Here is a 26,190-nt window from a genome sequence, read left to right as displayed (position 1 = left end):
TGGATTGCTCTTGCATAGAATCGATGGGCTGAATGGCCTCCTTCCGTGCCGTAACCTTGCTGTGATTCTATGATTTTATGACAGTAGAACCGTGGAACAGGACTCACAAATCCTGAAGTAAACAAACGCACTCCAGAGCCATCACAATCTCAAATAAGAAAGAGATCACCAAGAGGCAGACTAATTAAACCTCCACTGAATTTGAAAATGTATTTTGTAAAATATGATTTACAGCAAGTGAATACTTGTGGGGTGATTCTAAAAGGACTGTGTGAAGGGATGCACTGCAGCAACTCGCCAAGGCTTCTTCGACAGCACCTCCCAAACCTGCGACCTCTACCACCTAGAAGGACAAGAGCAGCAGGTACATGGGAACAACACCACCTGCACATTCCCCTCCAAGTCACACACCATCCCAACTTGGAAATATATCGCCGTTCCTTCATCGTCGCTGGGTCAAAATCCTGGAACTTCCTTCCTAACATCACTGTGGGAGAACCTTCACCACACGGACTGCAGCGGTTCAAGAAGGCGGCTCACCACCACCTTCTCAAGGGCAATTAGGGATGGGCAATAAATGCCGGCCTCGCCAGAGACACCCACATCCCATGAACGAATTAAAAAAAAGTTCAAACCAAAATAGCATATGGCAGGATATTGTTCTTCTTTTGTGGAAAGGAGTTGTAATATAATAATGTTGATATGATTGTATACAAGTAGATTGCATATCATTGTGTTCTGGGATTGTTATGTACAGCCAACCATTAGAATAATTTACCCACATTCTGCCTTTAAGTGCAACCAATTTGTATCAATTCTAAAGTCAATGTTTAGTTTGTGTGCATTTGTAAGAAGCTGAAACTCTGAGTAGTAAAGAACCTACTAAGTGAACTATAAAAAAATGTTGTTACAGTGCATGTATGAGTGGTGCACAAAGCCTGCCTTACACTTTACAAAGCCCTATGTAGCAGATGTCTCCGGGACCCTTTAGTCTCAATCAGCATATTTTCATATGAGATTGCCAAATCTTTCTGTATAAATTATTCAGATCTGAGATCCAAGTACTGAAGAATTATACCACTTGAACTGATTAAACGGGTTGTAAATCATTAAGACACTGCAAAACTCTAATGAACACAGACATCGTTTTTTAAAAATCTGAATAGGACAATGAATCTGCTCATTTTTATTGAAAACTTCCTGTTAGCCATTGCAGAATTAATTATATTTCATTATATTTTAAAACTTCTTTTGACCAGTATTAACAAATAATCTGTAACTGGGAGAAAGAAGTTTTAGTTATTTTTCTAGTAGCACCATAGGGTCATTCCAATCTGCTATTCAGTCCCTCAATGAAGGGTTCTAAAAACACATTCATTCAATTAAAAATAATTTTAGCTGGAATTCTTTTAATGTTTTGTTTACAAAATGTTGTTTTAAAGTATCTGTTTGTTTATTTACTGCTGGGGTATGGTTTTATTTAAAAAGAACTACAAAAATACTTTGCGCTCATTTTAAATTGGAAAATGGAAATAATCTATTGCCTCTTGTTTTAAAGAAGAGCCTGGGGAGTGGAAACCAGACGAGATTTTTTTTTAAATTGCCCTAGTGCAACAACTATTCTATTACTACGAGAAAAAGATTTAATTTAAATGTTTTAAATTAGATAATTGCATACGGGGGAATCCAACCCAATTTTAATGTGTTCAACTCTCCTATTTGCTATGGGAGGATTTTCGAACGCGTTTTTTAAAAACTTAAACATATATATATATAAATATATTGTCAAATATTCTCCTTTGGCAGAGTAACGATTCTCCACCAGTCTGTAGTGTCCCGTCCGCTGTTCATTACTGATCAGATATATTTAGATATAATTACCTTTTTCATTGTTCAACTTAAGCAACTGACTATAAAACAAAGGAAAATCGATAACCGTGAATGGAGAACAACTTATTTTTTTTATATTCGTTCACGGGATGTGGGCGTCGCTGGCGAGGCCAGCATTTATTGCCCATCCCTAATTATTAACAAATGGTCCACGCCTCCTACAACCAACAGCACCAGGGCCGCTCTGTTCGACTTCATAACAAATTGGGGCACACGGGGTTAGATGGTCAGGCCGTTTGAGGGCCGGAGCGCAGTTCTGACCCATTCTATCCAGAGTCGCGGGGCTCCTGGTGACCAATAGACAGCAATATGCCTAAGACCGGTCTAGATAGTGTTTGGCTGGTACATGGCTAGTATACAGTTGATACACGGGCGTAAATGGCTGGTACATAGTTGGTACGTGAATGGTTAGTGGCAGATACAGAGATAGTAAGTAGCTGTCATGCTCTCTGCCAACCACCAATACGCACTTATTTATCAACTGCGACGTAAAATATATTGCGTTGGTCTCATTTCTGAATCTATTGGGATGAGGACCTGCGGGAGTGTTGACCGGGTCAGACGGTGGCGTATTAACATAAGCGCCTGTGAGCTGACAGATCATCACAAGCTGGGCTCTAATGCTGACTGTCGGAGTGTTAATACATTTCAGGCTGTTTCAGCCAGCGCGTTTAATTATCCCACTAATGCAATAAATTAGGCGCAGTGCATTCTACATTTACAATGCACATGGTAGCTGATACATCAGATCTGTTTTATTTTATAAATTAATACCTGTTAAGTAAACAATTTAATACAATCAACTGAGCTGGTAGCAGTAGAAAAAAGAATTACAAACGCACCTTGAGCCTTTTGTGTAGACGCGATCCCTCCGGTGAGAACAATGATCGACCAGACTGGAAAAGAAAATGAGGTTTCAATGCTTGGGTGTCAAGTAACATTGCCGCCCAAAGATCGGATGGAATCAGATAAAATTGGGTAGAATTCTACAAAGAATAGGAATTTTAAAAATTCAAAACTAGTAACATTAATTTTTTCTCAAAATCCAAGATAATTTTTTTAATTTATATTACACAAAAAGGTATTCCCCAAATTAATTGATCAAGGAAGAAATCCAACATACAAGATTTTTTTCTAGATATACAGTGAAGCCCATCTTCATATCCCACGGACAAGCACGTTTACTGGGGAACTATATTAGAGTTCGCTCCGCAGAGGAGTCCAGGTCTTCTTGTTGTCAGGGTTATTTCTGAATTATCTCTGCAATCGTTATGTCCTGCTAATGAAGACAATACTCTCGGGGTACTTTTACCATATTTCCATAAACTATCTGCGTGCACTATACAATTTATGTAGCTGTAAGATTTTATCCGGAGAGTAAAATGGAGCGAGGAAAATAATACGAGTATTGGCACATTTCCTGATCCAATGGTAGTTTCACCAGAGAGTCCCTTTAAGCTTTCTAAAAATATTTTAGCGTTGAGGCTAAGCCAGGAAGAAGGACTCCTTCGTCTCCGAAGCCCATCGTGTAATATGGTGCTATGAGAAATAACAGAATTGCCTGTACTCCAACTTTTTGACGGAGGTTGGAATTATCATGGAAAACTATATGCGGTGCAGTTACACAGCAATAAAACCTCAATATTTCACCGATGAACTGCATGGATTATTAAAAATATGCAAGTATTAATGAATCCTCCCCAACAATAAAAATCCGGCGTTTCCTGGATACAGACTCATAAACCTACTTGGTGTAGTTAGGGGTTTGGTGCGGGTTCTTTGTATTTTACAGAGTTTAATATTGGTGTAAAACACTTTAAAACTCCCAGACAAACGTTTGCATTTTGACCGTAAATGCAAGTTCCTTTTATCCTAGCCGGGTGTCATTAAATCATTTTAACGGAATGCGACTTTACCAAAAAATAAATGCTTACCCGTGTGGTAGTTCTTAATTTTATATTTAGTGACTAGAACTTATAAGAAGATTCTCTTATACCCAGGCAAGCAATTAACAGAGTATAATACTGTTACCCAGGATTAGTTATATCTAGTTAATGGGGGCGCCATGACATCAGAACCCAAAGGAAGTTCCAGCAGCTTTAAACTAACACCTTGAGCCACAAAAGATTTGGGCCTTGAATTCACTCTTATATAAATCAAAATTAATATTTGCTATAGAGTTTGTGCAGTTTTGTTTGGATTTATTTTTGCGAGTAGCAAGTATCACATTGTGTGCAGATGATGCATAATCACTGCAAATTTATTGAATGACTATCGCCAGGATAACACACCATGTATTTATATTATTGAAGGAGATGTTTAATTTTTTATCAATAAATTACTAAATTTAGCCATATTCTCCTTGAGACAATGGGACAACTGAATATTTTTATAACTGCATGGCTTTTGCTACTAAATTTGAAGGCCTTGGCTTTACTAGGGCGGGAGGGAGGGTACTACTGGATTGGGAACACACTTTCTTGGGTGCTCCTGTGTGTTAGAACCTCCCTGGTCCTTATATTCGCCTACCCACATGCGTCAAAAGTGTTCTTGTGTTTTAGTGCAGGGAAAACACGTCAGCGTTTTCTAATCTGGTGTAAATTTCCCAGCCACGCGGGGCGGGGATCCTGTGCAAGAGCAGTCGGAGAACAGGGAGACCTCCTTCTCTTCATACATATTCACATTTTAGGTGGCGGCGCCGAGTCAATGTACAAATCAGTGAAAATAACGACTGTATTCCATTATATGCACCAAGAAGCGAAAGACTGACTGCCTTGTACAAGAGAATCCCAAATGTTCATTGCATTGGAATTGAAATCAGGTCACTGAAGTAGTCTTTCGTAATATTCAGAATATTTTTCTGAGATCAACCTAATTTGCCAAGTTTTGAAACAACACTTTTTCATAATTTCGGATCAATCTAATTTGGCATTTTGGACTTTTTTTTTACTGGACGTGATCCCCAATTTGGAGCGAATAAGTATGTTCCGGATTGCAATTCAGTCAAACCTGACAAGAGGGACAGTTACTTTTCATCAATTATTTATGACGTTATATTTTGAAGTGCATCGGTTCGCTTGTTTTTAAATTTTAAGATAGCAAAGTGAGTTTGCCTGAAAAATGCTGGGTTTTACATAACTTCCACCCATGAGATGATGAAAAATATTACCATTGTTTCTGTTTGGTGTTCAACATCATTCAACAATATACTCATATCGATCTTTTAATCGAACTGATAAATGAGATTCTAGCGATGCCAGTGTTAGCGACGAAGGAGAAAGCCTCCGAAAGCTTGTGATTTTTAAATAAAACTGTTGGACTATAACCTGGTGTTGTAAGATTCCTTACATTTGTCCACCCCAGTCCATCACCGGCATCTCCACATTTTTACCTACCCCGACATTTGCTACCAGCTTTGAGCAAATCATTGAGTCCTACTCTCCGCAACGTGGTGTAGGGACATTAGATCAGGCAGCAAGTTCAGCGCCTTCTCATCTCCGCTGATCTCACTTGTGCACTTTTTATACTATAGAACGGGTTGTATTCTCATTACGTTGCTAAGACTTGGGCATAACAAAGAGATTTGGTGTTGCAAGTATGAGAATGGGGACAATGACTAAAAAAATAAATATTTATTTAAGACAAAACCTTTAAGCTTACGTAGAAATTCGGGGAGAAAGGTCCGGAGGAAGAAAGCTCTGGGGAAACCCACATAGAGGGATTGAAAGATGAAAGTTGAAAGTTGTGGTCCTCAAGGTGCTCGGACAGGAGGAACTCACAGCACCACGTGGAGCTGTCACTTCAACACTCTCCGCAAAGCTACAAATACCGGGGAAGGGACATATCCTGACACTCATTAAACTCATCACATGTCTTCAGTATCAGTCAACGAGGAAACAAAACATTTGATTCCAATCTCCTCCCTAACAAATAAAGGAAGCCGCGGCTCGACTCTTTTCCCGCTAGTTGCCGGGTCTCAAGGCTCAGAGCTTCGGCGGTTCTATAAATTAGACCCCATCGGGACTGAGACTTTCGCTCAGAGTGAAGGAGCAGCTCAATTTTATGAACCCTTTCACTGTCTCCTTTTGTACCCCGCGCTGTCCATTCTGTATTGGGGAGGTCGCCTGTTACACACACACTAAATTTATGCAAACTTTTTGTGACTTAAAATTAATTCGGACAACATCGAAACATCTTCAGCATGACACAAGAAAAAGCTTTGCTTCAAATAGTTCAAAATACCTGGACATTTTAAACACTGGGAACTGGCATATTTCGATTTCCTGTCAGCTTACAATGCGTGCACGTTATTTTAGCACGTTAGAGAAGATCTGGTAAAGTCGTTAATGCATTAAGACAAAAGCTTTTAAAATAAAACAGAAAGGCAGGCATGTTTTCAAGAGCAATTATTTTGGACATGAATAGGATTTGATGATTTACAAAGCACAGCAGAACCTTCCTGTAGATGGCGACGTTATTTTATCTTTTATTAGGACTCACCTTTGAACATGAAGAAAAACCGTCTTTCCAGCACCATCCTCTCGGTTTGGAAGGTGTGTATTTCGCCCGAGTGCCTCCTTGGATGTATTGAGAGGAGAGCCTGCAATGCTGACTGTATACAAACAGGTACAGAGCACTTCGGAGTCGGCGTCAAGTGAAACAAACAATCCACGTTATTCGAAGCAGCGAACTAGCCTTCCATTCGATTGCTTTTCCCCCTGATACCTACCTACATTCACACATCAGGTCCATAATCCGATTTCCTGATATTCTAATTCTGTTCAAAACGCAAGCCATGCCTTTATACTACAACAGAGACCTGCTTCTCTCCGAAAAGACAAACTTTCCGCGCCGGATTAATTCCATTCCTTTGTCAGATCTATCCTTTGGGTATTTCCTCAACAAAGACCGTATTGGTTCTCCAAGAATGTTCTGTGACTGTAGATGTATTTTTTATGACTTCTCAATTGACTTGAACATGGGATAGTAAATCTAGGAGAGTCGGAGTTGTTTCAAAGATGCCTAAATCCGTCACAGGGCGCAAAGCGGGCAGAAAGGGACTGTCGCTCTTTTGAGGAGCAGTAAGAGTCACTCCATCTCCCAGCTGGATGGAAGTGTAGCGAATGAATGAGGCTCATTTTCAGATCTACGTGCTGTGCTTCAACGAGCAGCTTGTACGCATGCACCCACTCCATATAACACACCAAACTGCAGCCTGCTGTTTCCAATTCCACACACACCTTCAGACACAACGGCAGTGACCAAAAGCAGATCATTAATAAAGCCGTTGAAAAACAAAGTTTTCTATTATCAGTATATACATCATTTTAAAACATCTTAGGGTTCTAAACTGCTGCTGACAACACGCAGTCTAACATCATTTGGTAGTTATCAAGGAACAGGAAAAATTGAATTTTAAACACACCCTTTAGATTTTTTCGACAGTGTGGATTATACCATATTGGGTCTCTATCAGTATTTTCAGAAGATACACAACGTAACAAATTACTACTGTTCTGGAAAAATAGAAAGCTTGCGTTTTTCAGGAATCTATAAGCTTTCCATTCACCGTTAAACATTTATATAATCTTCTGGATTGTGGCCATAAATAGAACAAAACGTCCTCAGTCTTTCAAAATATTAGGCATTTAGGACAATGCCCTCCTATTGACAGCAATGTCTTACAGTATTAATAAATCAGTTATGTTAATATACAGCAGACGAGACGAGTTTCCGATCATAGATGCCTCTCCATCTTAATTTGCAGCGTTATTGCATCTGATCATCTACAATCAAGTCTAAATGACGAGAAATTGTCCCCTTCAATAAGGATGTATAAAATGGCCAGTGGCCAGTAATCCATACGTTTTGTAAGAAGCCATTGGAAAAGAACAGATGACTGGTCAAACGGATGGCAAAATATATAAACAATGGATTGATCTGCAAGTACTATCGTGATAAATCAGGGAAAGGATCCTTTATAACAGGGAAACAAAATTGGAGCTTCTACTCACTGAAATAGCAGAATGAAACTCGGGAACTGTTCTAAGTTTTAATGTGTGACGACACTAACAACACAAATATACAACTACTTGTATTTATATAGTTGTATTTAACTTAGGAAAACATCACAAGGCGCTCACATGAGTGTTATCAGAAATAAATTGACACCAAGGCACATAAGGAGATATTGGGACAAGTGACCAAAAGCTTGGTCAAAGAGATAGGTTTAAACAGTGTCTTAAAGGAGAGAGAAGTAGAGAGGCGAGTTAGGATACCGGCAGGAGAGTTTTGGATGGAAGATGGGAGGCCGGCCAGGAGAGCATTGGAATAGTCGAGGCTGGAGGTAATAAAAGCATGGATGTGGGTTTCAGCAGCAGATGGGCTGAGGCAGGAAGAGAGGCAGGAAGAGAGGCAGGAAGAGAGACAGGCGATACTACAGACGTGGAAGTAAGTGGTCTTGGTGATGGAAAGGATATGGGGTCAGAAGCTCAGCTTAGGGTTAAATAGGATGTCAAGGTTGCGAACAATCTGGTTCAGCCTCAGACAGTGGTCAAAGAGGAGGCAGGGCCAAAGAAAATGGGCTTAGTCTTCCCAATTTATGTATTGCCAAATATATCGCTGTCTTACAGTATCAGTTGGGAATATTCAAACACTACATCAAGTTGCAATATATGCAAACCTCGCACAGATGCAAGAAATAATTCATAAATGGTTTGCTGCATCTGGGCATTTTGTCCATAAGGTATTTTGGGATAGTTACTGGCCTGTGATTGTTACCGGCTGACAATGAGATAGGGCAAGCAAACCCGAGTTATACCGTTGATCACTCGTTGTTCTCTTTGTCCAGGCAAGAGATAATTGTGGGCACGCAGATCTCCTCTCACGTGCATCAAATGCTGCTTAAATTTAATGTTGTCAGACTGTACACTGTTCCAGACATTCTTTACATAAGAAATAGAGCAGGAGTAGGCCATACGGCCTCTCGAGTCTGCTCCGTCATTCAATAAGATCATGGCTGATCTTCGACTTCAACTCCACTTTCCTGCCCTATATTCCTTGATTCCCTTAGTGTCCAAAAAGTCTATCTCAGTCTTGAATATACTCAACGTCTGAGAATCCACAGCCCTCTGGGGTAGAGGATTCCAAAGATTCACAACCCTCTGAGTGAAGAAATTTTTCCTCATCTCAGTCCTAAATGGCCGACCCCTTATCTTTAGAATATGACCCCTAACATTAAAAAGCTTACAAAATTCCAAAAATTCCCATAACTCAAATGTGTGGAAACACTTCAAAACTTTGCTGTGGACTGAAGGCAAAGCAGCATGAATGAGGCTCCTGGAGGTAGGCTCACAATATTTGATATGGGCAATTAACACCCAAATTACACGGTTTATATTAATACAAATCCCAAACTGATTCATATAGAAACTGTGTAGTGTATTTGACGCATTCAAAAGACTTTCATTTCCAGCTGCTCTTACTGTTAACTTTTACTGTTTGTGTAAGGGAATAATAAAAGGTTGATGCTATTGTGAAATTGTTAAATGAGTCTGTGCTGCAGAACTGAAGTTTGATACCTTCATGTACTTTGGGTTAGATATATTAATTTTAAAAAATCAAGCCTTACCCACAGGCCTTGAAAGCAGATAAGCTTACTTAAAATAATGACTATTTGGGTAACGGACATTCAATTTAATTTACACCAGCTTCTACTTAGCATTACACTATGGGTTCTGTCCCTGTATCTGACAGTAGAGAACAGAGGTGGGAATGCACAGCAGTAGCTCATCTAACAGGTTTGATTTTCAAATATATGGAGGTGAAATTCCTCCAGTTTATAAATACAACAAAAGGTCGAAGTGAGTAAAAACGGGGTTTTTTTCTTTTGTAGTCAACTTTCGGTAAAATGATTGAGAGGAAGAATTTATCCCCAGTGTGCTTGGGCCAAGCAAGTCAACACTTCTGAGCTGTCAAAATATATTTTTAAAGAAATCTTTGTGACATCCTAAAACCATAATATATTATCCACAGTTACCAGTCAAATCATTTTATTATCCATGTACTGCTAAAAACAGCATTCTTAGCAATCCAGCTACATGCTTAAGTTATGCATCTGCCTCTTATCACAAACCAGTTTCAGTGTAGGGATTTGAATACTGGAATTCCACAGACATCCAGTCTTATGCGTACTGCAGCACACCTAAAATAACGCGGTCATATAGTAGTACAAAAAGCAGAATTCAAAGCAGAATATTCATTTTCAATTATTTGAAGTTTAATACAACACAATATGGTTTATTTTGACCTACCAGAAACACTAAGCATACTTCTCCACAGAGACCAGTTATTTTAAGTAGACATTTGGAGGCCGATGAGCCACATTAATAACAACAGAAAGATTCACCATGTTCTGAGAAAGAACAGGAACATACACTTGGAAATACATGCAATAAGAAAGTGAAAGGCATCATTTATTTTTAAATTATTCTTTACTCCTCAAAATATACAGCTTGAGATATTTGCAACCACTGCCCAGAAACCATAAACCAGATTAAAAAAAAATCCAGGAAAGCAGTTTAGACTATGTACAATTCAACATTAAACATTCATCTTTTGCTATTTATTAGAAAGTAATATTTTAGGTCTAACTCAGCACTTGGCATTCGTCTCTCAGGAACCATTGCATTTCACATGGCATCAAAATGGAATCTGTGCGCTTCCTGCCGCTTCTCCCGGTCATCTGCTTTCTGAAATAAAAGCAAAAAGAGAATCTTTAGGAACAAATGTGCCTATTTTAGTTATTGAGCAGCATGGTATGAGCAGAATTTTAGGCGGAAATGACTTCTAAAATCCTAGTTTGAACTTTCTCTCTAAATATTTAACCAGGCTGGAAAAGTATTAATTTTGAAAAAAAGCCATGTAGTCAGTAAAGGATAAGAATAATGTCCTAATTATATGAAAGGAGGAAGATTTCTGGGCTAGTTTTTTATGTCATCTCTATCAGCCATACTAAGGTAAGCAAAGACCGACATTTGCATCATTTTCTTTGCATAGTATTTTAATTTAAAAAATATCCTTGCTAGTTCACTCATTACATTTATACTGACCACCTACCTTTGTGTTCAAAGTTAGCGGTGTCGGCTATGGGGAAGTGTAATTTTACAATTTTGGTACCCAGAGTCAGTATTATGCACGCCCAAGTCAGGGACAGATTCAGAGCAAAGCACCCCTCCCCACCCCGACAATGTACTTTAATGTGCAGTGGACTTGTGCAAATCTTTCCATTTCCCACCATTTTGGGATCATAAAGTGAAATTGCCAACTTAATGCCACTCAGCTGAATAATGGGAAGTTTAGTGCTATGGTTCACACCTACTAGGAACTGGACGTTCAAACTCATTTTATAGGACCATTAAGAATTGTTAGAGGAAACCATTATCCCGTTATTACTCTGTGTTGGATTTAAATCCAGGTGTGAGGGGTGAAAAGACAGCAAGGTACATTTTCCATCCTGATACTGAAGCGTAGGACAGGTCTGCTGGAAATTTTGTACTCCTACAAGTGTGCACTGCTAGTAAGAAATGGTGCAATGTCCACAAAGAACCACAGCATTCAATGATGTAGCTGTGGAACTGCTCCTACAAGAAGTGGACCAAAGGAAGGATGCCCTGTTTGAATAATGAAGAGCACCCTTTCCACAAGAGAACAGTCCAGGCTGGGAAGAGGAGATAGCTCAAAGGGTCAACACGGTCATCCATATTCAGATAACCTGGCAGCAGATGAGGAAGAAGTTTGCCAGCCTTGCAAATTGTCCAAAGTAAGACTACCCAGCATTTCCATTTACAATATAGGTGGGAAAAGTACATGTGCCACAAAGAATTTCCTCTGAACTGGACTGAGAACAAATGCAAAGTCCTCAGACAAACCTATAGCTCTCCCTAGCTTCATATAACTTTCTAGCTCCAACTTCAAACTGGAACTATTGTTGCACTTACATCTGTAAAGGTGAATCCACAAAGCAAACTTCTAATAAAATCTATCTGCATAGGCCCTTGGCGTCACTGTAGGTATCTTTCAGGCTTCCAATATCTCAAAACTACTGGCAGGACAAAGCAGTACACAACAAGCAGCAGCAAATTCACAAAGGAGGAAAGTCCTGGAACTTTCTTTCCTTAAGTCCATTTGAGGAGGCTACAGTGGAAATCCTGGGCCTTGAGACTATAGAGGGAGAGGAGCCAGAGGCCTCCCCTATGTTCAGTATTAATAATATCCTTTTCCTGTTGTTTCTCCCCTACTCATTCATTCTCAAACAGACATACACTCAATCATAACACCATGGCATGAAGCATATTATCATGTAAGTTGTGTTTTAAGAGGTATTTTGCAGCCAGCATTCTAACATGTATTCCTCTTCAGTTTTTACAGTAGTCTCAAGAATGAGCCAGAGCTCGTGGTACCTTAGAAGAAGCCACCCAACATCACACATTGCTTAACTTGTCGAACGGAGCAGCACAAGTATGTTCACCCAAAGGGATTTAGATTGTCTGTTTGAGGATGCAGCACAAGTGAGTAGGAGCATGTGTTGGTGGCAGTGGAGGAGTAGGAACTTGCTGGCTGGAGGTTTGGAACACTTAGGGTCTGCATATGAAAGTTGCTATCTGAACATAAGCATAATCAACAATCATTTTGGTTAGTCTATACCACCATGAAAAGTCTAGCAGTATTTGTGGAAGAATCCAGTACCCACATCTGCACACTTCTGCATCATGGCTGATCTGAAAGTTGTATGGCATGCAGCAGATAAAAATGATCTTGGAGGCGCTGTGCTATATTTCACTCCCTGATCTGTCCAAACATTGGAAGCGCTGCTTGAAGATATCTACAGTATGCTCAATAATGATCCTGTGGTTTCATATGCCTCATTACATCTGCATTCACCTGGTTGTCAAGAAACTGTCATGGGCTGGTGCTGAAGAGCATAAGCTGTCACCTAGAAGCCATTTTTCCAGTCTGTCTTCTCTGTCAAACAAGGCTGACACACAGAATTGTTGTAAAATAAAAGAGTTAGGACCGTTGGCTCGGAAATGGGTATTCACCTGCAAGGTCCTGTCTTCTGCTAATTGGCTACCTGGCATTGATGGAGTAAAAGCCCTTGTGGTTCATGAAAGACATGGGATTGTGTGTAGGGCCCTAGATGGAATTATAGGTGGCATCAAAAACAGCCTAGACTTTGGGGAATCCTGTGATACAGAAAAATTGCAGTGCTCTCTCAACATGCTTGCAGTTTTCCATGGGGAAAATAATGCACCAGTGACTTGTTAAATGCATCTTTGGAGTGGATTGTTAAGATGTTGGAATGAACCTGAAGCATAAAGTGATGCCCCTGTGGTAGAAGTTGTTTGCAGGATAGATTCCAGCAGACGGCATAACTCTGCTATTGCTTCGCTGGTAAAGTGAAATCTCTGAAGGCATTCCTGGATCCGTAGATGTGGGTAAGGATGGGTACAGGCAGTCAATCTCTGATGCAGGTAAACAGGCTTACTGTCCATTTTGTCTGTCTCCAAAAATTCTCAGAGCAGTATTTAATTGAATATCCATTTTAAGAGTTTAGGTTGCAACAATGAAAAAGCCAGCAATACAGTTTTAAGTACTCACTTCCTGAATAGCTCATAACGTGCCTCCCTCCATTGCCCATTTCATATGGGCAAGCTGAGCTCATGAATGTGGGACAGCACTTTAGGCTGGCTGGAAGATTAAGCACTGCGTGATTTGGGTGGGGAAGTGGCAATATAGATCACGGCCCGATCTCTCGGGCCCTACTTGCCTGTGCTAGGCTGGGACCAATCATTCCGCTAACCAGAAAATTTTCCAGACTGTTCTAGCTCAGTACATCACTAAATCTGCCATAATTTTGCTTCTAAATGACTGCACTGAAAAGAAGCAAAACTAAGAATGTCAAAAACATGGTGCACAAAAACAGATATTCAGTAATCCAATAAACGAGAAACATTGGCTAAATTTGTTTGTAAATGAGGACCGTTAAATTGGTGAGAAACCAAGGCCAATAGTTCTATTAATATTCATCTGCCATCACATTGTTTTGAAGAGATGTTTTTCTTTAAATGCACTACTCCTATAGCGAATATGCAGTCTGTTGTCATTGTAGTGTGTAGAAAAGCAGATTGCATCATCAGGCTATCAATGAACCATTTTTCAACACTTAAAAAAACACATTTTCTCCTGAAGTCTCTGACTCATGCTGAGATACAGTTTCATTGGCACTGGTAGCTGCTAATGCCTCTTTCAAGTAGCCATTCTTCATGAATGTGCTTAGATAGTGACCATCTTCAGGCTGTTCAATCAGTTCTGTACTCAACCAATACTCACATACAGGCACGATCTAACATGTGTCACTAGATTGTGATCAGGAGCAGGAACTTTGGCTGATTTGGTTTTTGCTAGTTCAGGAATGTTAAAGTAAATCAGGCTTAGACCTCAGATCACTCTCATGGGTGAATCCCAACTCCTCATACCTTTGTGAACATGTATCCTAACTGAGATCTAGGTGAGCTTTCAGTAATGTGTTCACGACAACAAAGCAAAAAATCCTATTGGATAGTTGTTTTTAGCTACTGGACTTATGGCTCCACAAGATCGCATTGCAGAATTTGAAAGTGGTAGAGCATCGCATCAGTCTATGTGTTAAATTTAAAATATCAATAAATTTATTTTACAAAGATGAACAAGCAAATAAGTAAAAGTTGTGTAGGAGCCTTGTGGTTATGGTACTGGACTAGTAACCCAGAGGTCATGGGTTCAAATCGCACCATGGCAAGTTGTAAAATTTAATTCAATAAATTTGGTAAGGAAACTGCCACTTTGTCATAAAAATCCAACTAGTTCACAAATGTCCTCAAGGACTAGAACCTGACTCCTACCCGGTCTGGCCTACACATGACTCCAGTCCCATATTAGATGGTCGACTCTAAAATACTCTTTGTAGTGGCCCCCCCGCTACCTTCTCAGGGGAACAATGGCTAGGCAATCAAGGTTGCCCATATCCTGAGAACAAATTTTTAAAAAATTATATTTTTACAGTAGACAGTTTTCCACTAACTCCTCAAGCGAACAGAATAATTTAAAAAAAATCACAACTAAGCTAAGTTTTTAAAAATAACATTTTATAAATAACTTTTTCTTTTCCTTGAATTTCTTACCACCATGGGAGCCTAATTAATCATACAACCTTCAATCTGGTCTCATTCATTTAATGTGGCATTGGCCCAAAATCTGAATGCCTCGGTCAGAGAGTTCTGCTTCAGGCCTTTGCTGCAGATTTCCCAGAAACCATCTCCTTTGTTTTTTGTGGTGGGGGGTGGGGGAGGTGGTGGAATTTGTCCTGTTGTGCTCTTTGTGGACTGACAAACAGAGTGTGACAGGGACTAGATCAGCAACCACTTCTGATATCCACAGCTAACCATCTCCACAGCATCAACCGAGCTAATCTTTGGTCTTTTGTTATTGACTCTTTGTTGTGTTTCAAATTTAAGAAAATAATGGCTACCCATGCATACAACTTGCCATTTGGGTTTCAGGCTGACTTAAGTGTACACATTGCCCTTCTGGACTTGTGAAAGTTGCTAATGCTTTTATTGGTGATTTCAATGATTTTTTGGTCAGTATTGAAAATTTGTTTTACAAATGAGCTTATCAGCTTCTACTAAGCATTTTTTGCATTTCCCAATATTGACCGTACAGAATGTAGGTACCTTTATGAAGTCTGTGCATAACCCATGAAATGTCTTTTCTGGCCATGCCAGACCTATGAAATTTGACTAAAAATCCCATGGGAGAACATACAGTCCATATTTATGACACACACATTTTTCAAGCAATGGCTGGCTAAATGGTAGCTGAATGCATTTTGCACTGCTTTCATCACTTGCATGCAGAGAACCTTTAAGTGACATCAAAAACTATTCAAATAAATCTATAGTTATGTTTTAGGCAAATCTTTATAGGGTTGCAATAGATATCAGCAGGACTTTTACCAAGCATTATTGCTTAGATTTTGAACATCCAAAGGAGTTTCTATAATTCTGTGGGTGTTCTGACTGCAGGAATTTTGCCTGGACTTCTCCTGCTAAGTACAACTATTTCAGACTCCTGCAGTATGTAAAGGATGCTTAATGAGTAATGAAGTAAAATTATCGACTCTGCGAGTCTCCCTCATTCTTTGAAAGAAGCATGCACCATATGATGAGAACCGTCACTTCCAGTCCCTGTCTCCAGGAATTTGTTGTAAATAGTTAATCAAGTTGTTACTGTGCATCACTGCAGTTTCTGCTTCTTCTTCTTCTTCTGGAAAAGCACAAATAAATCAAGCTGGGGGATTAGCCTTTATATAACACAGGAAGGGATAGTTATGTGGATGCCATCCCAATGTTGTGATATCAAAAGCATCTTAAAAAGGGCTTATACACTGTGATTTTTCACACTGGCACCCTAAATTTAGTCCTGTGTTTTACAGAAAATGCTTTGTTTGTGAAATAAGGGAAATGTGACAAATTAGGGCAAATTCACTTATCCTGTACTCAATAACAACTTCAGCCATCTCCTGCATTTACATGGCCTCTAACACAGAAAAACGTCCTAAGGTGCTTCACAGAGGGATCATATAAAATGGACGCCGAACCAAAGAAGGAAAGATTAGGAGGGGTGACCAAAAGCTTGGTCAAAGAAGTGGGTTTTAAGGAGGGTTTAAAAGAGGAAAGAGAGGTGAAAGTGTATAGGGAGGGAATTCTAGATTGTGGGGCCTAGGCAGCCAAAGCATGGCCATCAATACTGGGGCGAAGGGAGAGGGGAATGCTCAAGAGGACAGAGTCAGAAGAACAGAGATTTCAGTGTAGGTTGTAGCCCTGGAGGAGGTTACAGGGATAGGGAAGGCTGAGATGGCAAAGACATGAAACAGGGTTTCAGCAGTAGATGCATTGTAGTAGGGGCGGAGATGGGTGATGTTACAGAGATGGAAGTAGGCAGTCTCTGTGATGGAGAGGATAAGGGATCAGAAACTCAGTTCAGGGTTTAACAGGACGCTAAGTTTGCAAACAGTCTGGTTCAGCCTGAGTCAGTGTCCAGAAAAAGGGATGGAGTCAATGGCGAGGGTACAGAACCTTAGGATGGTACTCAAAGTGACTGTGGGTCACGGGATTGGTACAAGGTTGTAACCCTATCTTTGGCCCATGCTCGTTTTGATACAGCAGTGAATTTACTCTAGTAGATAACCTTGTTATTTACCTTGTGCATAGTTCCAAGAAAGGCTACGACATATTAAAATAAAAGTAATAAATGTATCGTCAATCCTGTGCTGTTAAATACCAGAAACACCAACAGTAATTAAGGCAAATGAATATAATCGTAGCGCATTGATGTGACCATAATAAAATCTACTGATTCATTGTATCTGTGATAGCTTGAATATTTCTGGAATAATTATTCCAATACTGTATAATAACAACTTTATTGTTTAAAACCCTATTATTGTGCATTAGACATTAACATTAATTGAAACCTCAAAGAAGTACCTTCTCCTGCCAGTGTAAAATGCCGATTATAGCCAAAATGAAAACACAGACTCCAATTAAGGCGATGGCTGTGAGCAGTACAATGTTACTGGGGGTCAAATATAATTTGGCACTCCAGCTGTGAAAAGAAGAAAGGAGGAAAAAAATTAATGAAGTTAACATTTCACCAAGACAATATTATTTTTAAACTATTTGGAAAATTTAAAAAAACTTGTTTGACCAATACTGTCCTTAAATTTTGATTTATTGTTGCCCGATATTTTCTTCAGTAACTTGCGCTTAAATGTACTTCAGAAATCAAGCAAAAATACAACTTACTTTTTAAATGTAGCATGTATTGTCATCAGTATCATTTTTAAAAATTAGAATCATAGAATCATACAGTACAGAAAAAGGCCATTTGGCCCATCATGCCTGTGCCGGCTCTCTGAAAGGGCTATTCAATTAGTCCCACTCCCCTGCTCTTTCCTCATAGCTCTGTAAATTTTGTACATATCCAATTCCCTTTTGAAAGTTACTATTGAATCTGCTTCCAACATCCTTTCAGGGAGCGCATTCCAGATCATTACAATTCTCTGAGTTAAAAATAAATTCTCATCTCCCCTCTGGTTCTTTCTTAAATCTGGGTCCTCTGGTTACCGACCCCTCTGCCAGTGGAAACCATTTCTCCCTATCTATTCTATCAAAACCTTTCCTAATTTTGAACAACTCCATTAAATCTCCTCTTAACCTTCTCTGCTCTAAGGAGAACAATCTCAGTTTCTCTAGTCTCTCCACATAACTGAAGTCCCTCATCCCTGGTACCATTCTAGTAAATCGCCTCTATACCCTCTCCATGACTTGACATCCTTCCTAAAGTGTGGTGCTCAGAATTGAACACAATACTCCAGCTGAGGCCCAACCAGTGATTTATAAAGGTTTAGCATAACTTCCTTGCTTTTGATATTAGGTAAAAAGAATATTTATTACTAAGGGTACAAATCCCCTCTGTTTCCTCCCCTGAAGCTACTGACTCATGAGGAGGTGCAGTACCATGGGTGCTGATAGTGCTTCACTACCTTTCCTAAATGGCCAAGCTTCATGTGTTAGCGAATCAGTATATCAATTGACTATGGAGGGCTATCACAACTGAGTCGTACCTTCCACTCAACCCATGCGTGCATCTTTCAGGATGAGTCACTGGATCGCAATCAGCAAAAATATGATGATATTTACCATCTCTGGCCTAGAGACAATGATGCCAGCTTTAGAGCTTCCATCACTGTCCTTTGAGATCACCTAACTCAGCACAGACCAGAAACTGAACCTGCAAGCTGCCTGATCTGTATGATTCAGCATCACACCAGAGTTTCAAACCCTTCTAAGTTATTTTGTACTGGTCTCATTATGTTACACTGCCTCTACACCTTAGCGGGAGGGTGGGCAACAATTAAATGACTTCAGGAGGACAAAGATCAGGTTAGCAGATTGGGAAGACAGATGTCTGATGGACATTAATGCAGAAAAATGTAAAGTATTACATTATGGGAGGAAGGAGGAGAAGAAATATATGCCAAAACATTAAAAGAGAGACTTAAGGGTTAAAATACACAATTCATTAAAAGTGGGAGGACAAGTTGATAAGGCTGTTTAAAAAAAACACTTGGGACCCTAGGTTTTATAAAGAGAGATATAGTGTACAAAAGCAAAGAGGTCATGTTATCCTATACAAATCATTGGTTGTGCCGCCATTAGGAGTCCAGTTTTTGGGGCCCTATTTCTGAAGGATAGGGTACAGAAGAATATATATTTTATGTATTCTAACTTTCATTTTCTTAGTGTTTTATTCATTACAGTTTTTCTCAATAATTTTATTTGCCATGAATAATCATGCACTTCCTTACTTGCACATTTATTTTGTATGTTGTATTTTTCAGTTTCACATCTGATAATTCCCATTGCTACTGTACTACTACTTAGTCAGCACTCAGATTCTGCAAAAACTTTGAAGCTATCAAATCTCTGATGGTTAGCTTCCCATACATATCCTTGGAGTAGCAACATTTTATTTAGTTTAGAAAAGCAGACATGAGTCCAAAAATGACTTTTAAACAGATTAGTTAACCACTGTTGTTACTGTTTTGCTTTCAACATCCAATGAAAGTGAGAAATGGCCAGTGCAATGCCCCTTGTTTAAAATTTCCTGAAGGTAATGATTTTCAGAAACTTATAGGGAACAAAATTACATAAATGTAAAAGAGAAACTCCCATTAGCAGAATCCCTGGTTACAAGTACAAACATTATAAACATACAAGTTTTAATAATACGTAAAATCAGAATTCAGCAAGTTATTTTTGTGATTTATTCTCAATGTACCCCAATAACACAAATGTTACAAGCTCACATGACATTATTTCCCATCCAATGTGAAAGTGGAATTGACGAAAATGTGTATTCTTGGGAAGTCCTTACAATAATGTGGCCTGCTGTGCATAAACTTAAGAGGAATACACTGTACAGTATTTAGAAAAGACATTAAGGCCAATGCCCCAAACGGATGACTACTAAATTGGACGATGGTAGTTGCTAATGTACAAATTACCATTACTTATTGTTACAAAACTTAAGGGCTCTTCAAAAGATTCCTTATGTTAATTACTACTGGTTCACATAATTTACAATTGAATAATCTCACAGTGATTCTAAAGTAACATACACAGACATTAGGAGGAATGGCCTGACTTTCTGGGCTTCTGGCCATATGGATACAGAACAAAAGGCTATTGGCATTTTCAGAAACAGTGTTGTGTTAATTGTATTCCAAGACTGGCTAAAGTTCTAACATTGCAGGATATAAAATCAGTTTGTAAATATTACCTTTTTGGTGAGTTATGAGGATATGGAATGACTATAAGCTGAGAATTTGGAATGATAGCTGTCCATTCTTGTTTTCTTACAGACTACCAAAGAGAAAATAAAATAGAAAATAATTAGGCAGAAAAAAATTCACCTCAAAATGCAGTTGTACCTTCAAACTAAGAGAGGTCATTTAACAGCGCAACAACTTGCATTTACACAGCACTCCTTACATGCAGAAGATTTAGAGAGAACTTTACAATAAGAATAAAAAAAATAAACAAGCATGGGCAATATTTATGACTCTTTTCACACTGCATGCATCCAATTTCCCTGAGAATTTACAGTGTCAGAACAATTACATTCACTCTGCAGACATGGGCAAAGGATAAATACTTTGGGTGGAGTGGAAGGGGAGGGTGCTAACAAAAGTTGTGTGTTAAATATTTCTTAAAAAAAAAATCAAATATCAATTAGCTGTTACTTGCTATTTTCTAATAGACTATCACAGATTTAAAAAAATGAAATGGAAAATATTTAGTAGCTCAATTTTCCTTGCGACACAGTGACTTCCAATCTCAACCCAACTATCCTAAGTTGCTTCCCTGCACAGGGCCCATTTTTGTGGGCTTCCCAACAGTCAGTTGCAGAGTGAAATTGGCAGAGGCCTGGGAACAGAGCACCAACCAGTCCTCTCACTCAGGAACGATGCATGGTGCAAGGGAACCTAAAAAGAGGTGTGGGTAAATTTTAAAACTTAAGAATCTATACAATATAGAAATTACAAAAAAATTAGCATTTGCATCAAGAATATTTGAAACCACTTACACAAATGTAAATCCATATTAAATACAAAATAAACTAAAGCATATTAGCACATACTTCACGTCATCACAAGTCTCCCGCTGGGTTATTACCTTTTCTCCAAGCGGACGAGGAATTCCAACATAGAGATGGTCAAGAAAGTTTGCACTGCGTCCCAGACCAAGGACTACATAGGGCAGCTGTAGAGCGAAATGTGCCGACTGGCTGAGCTGTCCCGCTGCAGATATATCAGATCAAACAATAAAAATCCAAATGTAACAAGACAGGGATAGTTGTTTGGCAGGAAATTTCAAAATGTTTACAGTTATTAGGTTCAATTTCATATAACTTCATATTCCTCTTGCATGAAAAGTTTTACATTTGATTCTTCAAAAAGTTTTGTTACATTTCTTCTTTAAATGAAGTTTTCCCTTTGTTTATTTCTTTTCTGGAGGTACAACAATTCCCAATCACAAAGTATGGAAGTTGACTACCTGTTAGGCTTCTGCCTATACTGCTAAATGGTGCAGAATAGTCGTAAGGATTGAGATATCTGCTAATTTTCTCTCTCGTTGTGGAGAAGAATCTTTGCTCTATTTAGTGCCTTCTTCTAACTTACCACATGGCAAATCACAGGCATTGGTGTTGAGTTAGGGGGAGCAACTACAATCTGAGACGATACCTGTACCTTGCTGAGGGCCAAGTTAGGCACATTACCAGCGGCCAAATTGTCCGTTTTCTCACTGCAGCTAAATTCGATTAAAATTTGCTGTGGTCCAGGGAGTCGTCCCTTTAGTCAAATTGGCTGTCTGAAATACAGGAAATTTGAATCTGTTGGTTTGACGGCAAATGGAGGAAATTTGAATCAGTCAATTTAACTGCAAACACGGACAAATGGACTGGAAAGTACTGGGAAATAACCCACCGTCAGCAAGGCAAACAACTCTAAGGTGGGGTGGGCTCATTGCAGGAAATTAGTGACCCTCTTGTCCAAATTTAGAGTTAAATTAGTGGATTTAAATTTCCTTGCTCCAGGAAACCACCCCAAAAGTTACCCAGAAGGCAGGAAATTTGAATTCGCCCTTAATTCCTTTACTGCGCACGTGCAGTGTGTCCAAGTCCTGCTATCTCAATTTTGAGTGCAAGCTGGCATCTGTCATCAGAGACAAGAAACCATCGTTATTTTTGAGCTGTCACTAGTTATTTTTCTCAGGTTCAGTATCTCAGACCACTTCTATAAATGAAATTTGCTCCCTGTGACTTGGAGCATGCCTTTACCTGCTCAATACCTAGGAAAGTTGTAATGAGTCCAGGGATCAAAAACACATGCTCATTACTTCACTCAGAGGTCTGTGGATGCTGAGTCATTGAGTATATTCAAAGCTGCGATAGATAGATTTTTGGATTCTAGGGGAATGAAGGGATATGGGGATCGGGCGGGAAAGTGGAGTTGAGGTGGAAGAGCACCCATGATCTGATTGAATGGCGGAGCAGGCTCGAGGGGCCGTACGGCCTACTCCTACCCCTATTTCTTATGCTCTTACTGTATTTCAGCTACAGGTTGTATCATATGGCCTTATGTGATCTTCCTCCACTTTGGAAGAGAATAGAATAAACACTTCACCAAACTGTAGCTTGGGCTACAAATTGCCAAACAGATTTATTAAACAGTAAATGGATACGTGAACGGATGCAATGACACACTGTACATTTGCAGTAGTTACAGGCTTTGATAGAAGAATAACAGTCATGTTTGCTGTGCTAACCTGCAACGTAAACAAGGTATGAACCTTTATGTGGCGGCTTCCTGCTCACACTACACAGATTCTGGTTTCAATTTTAAGACAACAGGCCAAGAAATACTTTTGGAAGAAAAAAGTGACCAGGTCAAAGAGGAAGTAAATATTTGCCTTGTAAACTCAAAAAGGCTGACAATTAAACATATGTACCATATTCTGGGTCCATTATATCAAAACAAGCTGGGCCATTTTCTGTGAGCATACTTGGCTTTCAACTCCATATGTACCAAGAGAGAAAAATAAGTCAATACCATGATATTTCATACACAAAAATGCTTTATTTTTGTCACACCTATGCACTGCCACTGTGTGGCATTACATTTCTGAAACATTTTTAATTCAATGTATGCCAATCATTATACAGAAAACAATGTTTAGCGAGTAGAAAGTAAATTATTTTATTCTTTTCCTCTTCAAATTTGAAAAGATTAAAATCAGTATGCATTTTGAAGTTTCAAGTTACATTAATTTATGTTACAAGTACCAGTGCATGTTATTTAAAATTGCTTTTGACTGAAAGATCTCAGTAGGTGTGTCTATACTGCCTCAAAGGGAGTAGTGCGGCCAGCAACCAATGCATAGGTCTCATGCAACCATCAGCAACCTCTGGACATTACCTACTTCCTCCCTTACTTCCATCCCCTCTGAAAGCCTTATCTATGGCTTTTATTACCACTGGTCCTGACTTATCTGCCACCCTCCTTGCCAGCCTCTCAAATTGCATCCTACACAAACTCCAACTCATCCAGAACTCCACCACCTGCATCCTATCCCACTCGCCCATCAGCCTCATCCTCACGATTGGCTCCTTATCCCTGAATGCATAAAACTCAAAATCCCCATTCTTATTTACAAATGTTCCATGACCTTGCCCCCACCCGCCCTCTGAAACCTCCTCCAGCCCATGCCTGTTGGTCCACCAATTCTGATTTCCTGTGGCCCATCACTCACTTCAATGCAGCAGCAGAGCCCCACTCTCTTGAAACTTTTTGCTCATTACTTTGTTCCCTGTCCATCTTTTTGACCATGCTTTCAGTCGTCGCTCTTAACTCCTCTACTACTGCTCGGCATCTGTTTCTCTTTTATGAACCACCTTGCAACGTTTTCTATCCTTAAGGAGATATATAACTGCATGTTGTATTTGGCTCTACTGAGTAGCCTTGTATACAGTCTGTGCAGCAAACAAATATCAAATTGTGGGCTTGATGGACCCAAGGTCTTTTCCTGCCTGAAACTGTTACTATGTAAATGCTCAGCATCTGAATTTCATTTTTCTTCATGCAATATTGTAAAATCGGTTGCACATATTAATGTGACAAGGTTAAATGTTGAACAAATTACAAAAATTCACTTTCTTGAATTTAAAGGGGTAAATCAACCATAGTTCATTCTATAAATGGTGCTTCACTAATAATATCTTTTCGACGTTCAAGTATGTACTGGGCATTGAGGGACTGCTATTGATATGTCTGCAGCAAATGCTTACATATAAATAAATAAGGCAGCTTGCCGTAACAAAATACTGCAGTATCGCTAATGATGAGCAAACATGAGCCAAACAGCTTTTTACAGAACAGCATTACATGCAGACTCAGCTACATTAAACAATTCATTTATATAAAAAGTCTGTTATACCATCTTGACAATCTTTAAATGACTGTCCTTAGGTAGACAAAGAAATATTAATTCTGTTATCATAGCAATGTTTTAATTGAACTCAGTGTGGAAATATTTCAATAAACAGCAAAGAAGCTGTCTTGATTAGTTGTAATTATTTTCAGTGTCCCACCATCTCAGTGTTTTGCATGTTGGTTCTTCTGTCTCTGTTCTGCAGATCCTGTCTGACAAATGGTTTTGTGTAGGTGTTCTTTCAACCCACTCTCATCTGCAACTCTACAGTTATCGCTGCTGGTGCACTGCTTCATTGCAGCAGCTTTTGTGCACAATTAGAGATCAACAACTGTTCTGCAGAATGAATCACCACACAGCAATCCCAAATCCTGAAAAACAGACTGTGTTTGTCTCCAGACCTGGTAACAAAAACTAATAGCAATGCAATCTACAACATCTGGTAGAAGCTTAGCCATAAGTCATATGAATTATGCTTTTCCTAACAGCATATTAACAATAGTAATTTTGTTTTGAGTTAGGGAAGAGAAGGTAAAGGGAGGAGGTTGTTATATTACAGCTATAGGTTTAGTGGTACTCATTTGTCTTTAGCAAAACCCTGCATTAATCCTCTATGATACTGATTGGAAGTTCTGCAAGGACCTACCCTTCTTATCTATTTACACAATACAGACTACCTATGATCACAAGATAACTATGGACGAGGAAGACCATTTGGCCCATCTTAGTTCATCCATCCAGAAGAAACCTACAATCCCCTCCATTGCAGCATCCAATCAATCTTAAATGATTCCAGGGTTTTTGCTTTCATCTCTCTACCAGAAGTCCATTCCAAGTGTTGATCATTCTCTGCATGAAGAAGAACTTCTTGATATCCTAAAGTTACCTCTTACTAGTTTGAACCTATGTCCGCTTGTCCTACTCCCACATTTCATTTGGAATAATATTCTGGATTTACCTTTTCCATACCATTTGCTACCTTACATACCTCTATAATTCACATCTCAACTGCCTCCTTTCCAGGCTGAAAAGCCTGAGTTTCTCCAGAACCTGACACCAGTGTTCTTCTCTGCACTGCCTCCAGTGCTAGAATGTTTCCCTGTGTCTCAGCATCCAGAACCAGATGCAGTTCTCAAGCTGTGGTCTGACCAGAGTACTGTACAGTTTAACAATCACTTCTTCTGTATTATATTCAATTGTTTTGGCTGTTGATTGCGACTCTTCATTATTGGACATGTTTACGAACACATCTCAGACTCTTTCCACTCTATCTGTAGCTATTTCAAAACCATTCATGGAGTATGTGTGTTCCTTTTTTTTCCATCCTATGTGCAATACTTTGCTGGTGTCAGCATTAAATTTAATCGTCCATTGATTTGCCTGTATATTTATTTTGTCCAACTCACTCATTTCTGAGCTGTCTTCTTCAGTTCCACTGCCCTCCCAGTTTGATTATCAGCAAATTTAACCACTTTGCAATGAGTTTCTGAGTCATGGGCTCTGAAATTTGGGGTACATGGGGGAAGAAGGGTAAAAACCCTGCGCCAGAATGTTGAGGTCAGAGGCTCCCGAGATGTTGGGCCTCAGACCTCATTGAAATAGTTGGTGAGGCGCAATGGTCCGCCAGCGAAGGCTGGAGGAAAAT

At 39.3% G+C, this 26,190-nt stretch overlaps 2 protein-coding genes across 2 annotated transcripts in view; both read right to left on the bottom strand.

Moving 5' to 3' along the window:
- The window catches only part of LOC137333423 (neuropilin and tolloid-like protein 2), a 36,496-nt gene extending 30,069 nt beyond the window's left edge, over positions 1-6,427 (bottom strand). Inside the window, exon 1 of the mRNA XM_067997574.1 lies at positions 6,391-6,427. Coding sequence (XP_067853675.1) covers positions 6,391-6,427 — 37 coding nt within the window. The remainder of the gene's footprint in view (positions 1-6,390) is intronic.
- A 3,719-nt stretch (positions 6,428-10,146) lies between these two features.
- The window catches only part of itfg1 (integrin alpha FG-GAP repeat containing 1), a 188,121-nt gene continuing 172,077 nt past the window's right edge, over positions 10,147-26,190 (bottom strand). The window contains exons 15-18 of the mRNA XM_067997929.1: positions 21,231-21,355; positions 20,335-20,417; positions 17,478-17,595; positions 10,147-10,640 (exon numbers count right to left, since the gene is read on the bottom strand). Coding sequence (XP_067854030.1) covers positions 10,581-10,640; positions 17,478-17,595; positions 20,335-20,417; positions 21,231-21,355 — 386 coding nt within the window. The 3' untranslated portion in view covers positions 10,147-10,580. The remainder of the gene's footprint in view (positions 10,641-17,477; positions 17,596-20,334; positions 20,418-21,230; positions 21,356-26,190) is intronic.

Source organism: Heptranchias perlo, chromosome 16 (genome assembly GCF_035084215.1).
Source record: "Heptranchias perlo isolate sHepPer1 chromosome 16, sHepPer1.hap1, whole genome shotgun sequence".
NCBI classification, from domain to species: domain Eukaryota; kingdom Metazoa; phylum Chordata; class Chondrichthyes; order Hexanchiformes; family Hexanchidae; genus Heptranchias; species Heptranchias perlo.
Note: the sequence above shows the minus strand (reverse complement) of the source record. Positions and strands in the feature narration are given on the sequence as shown.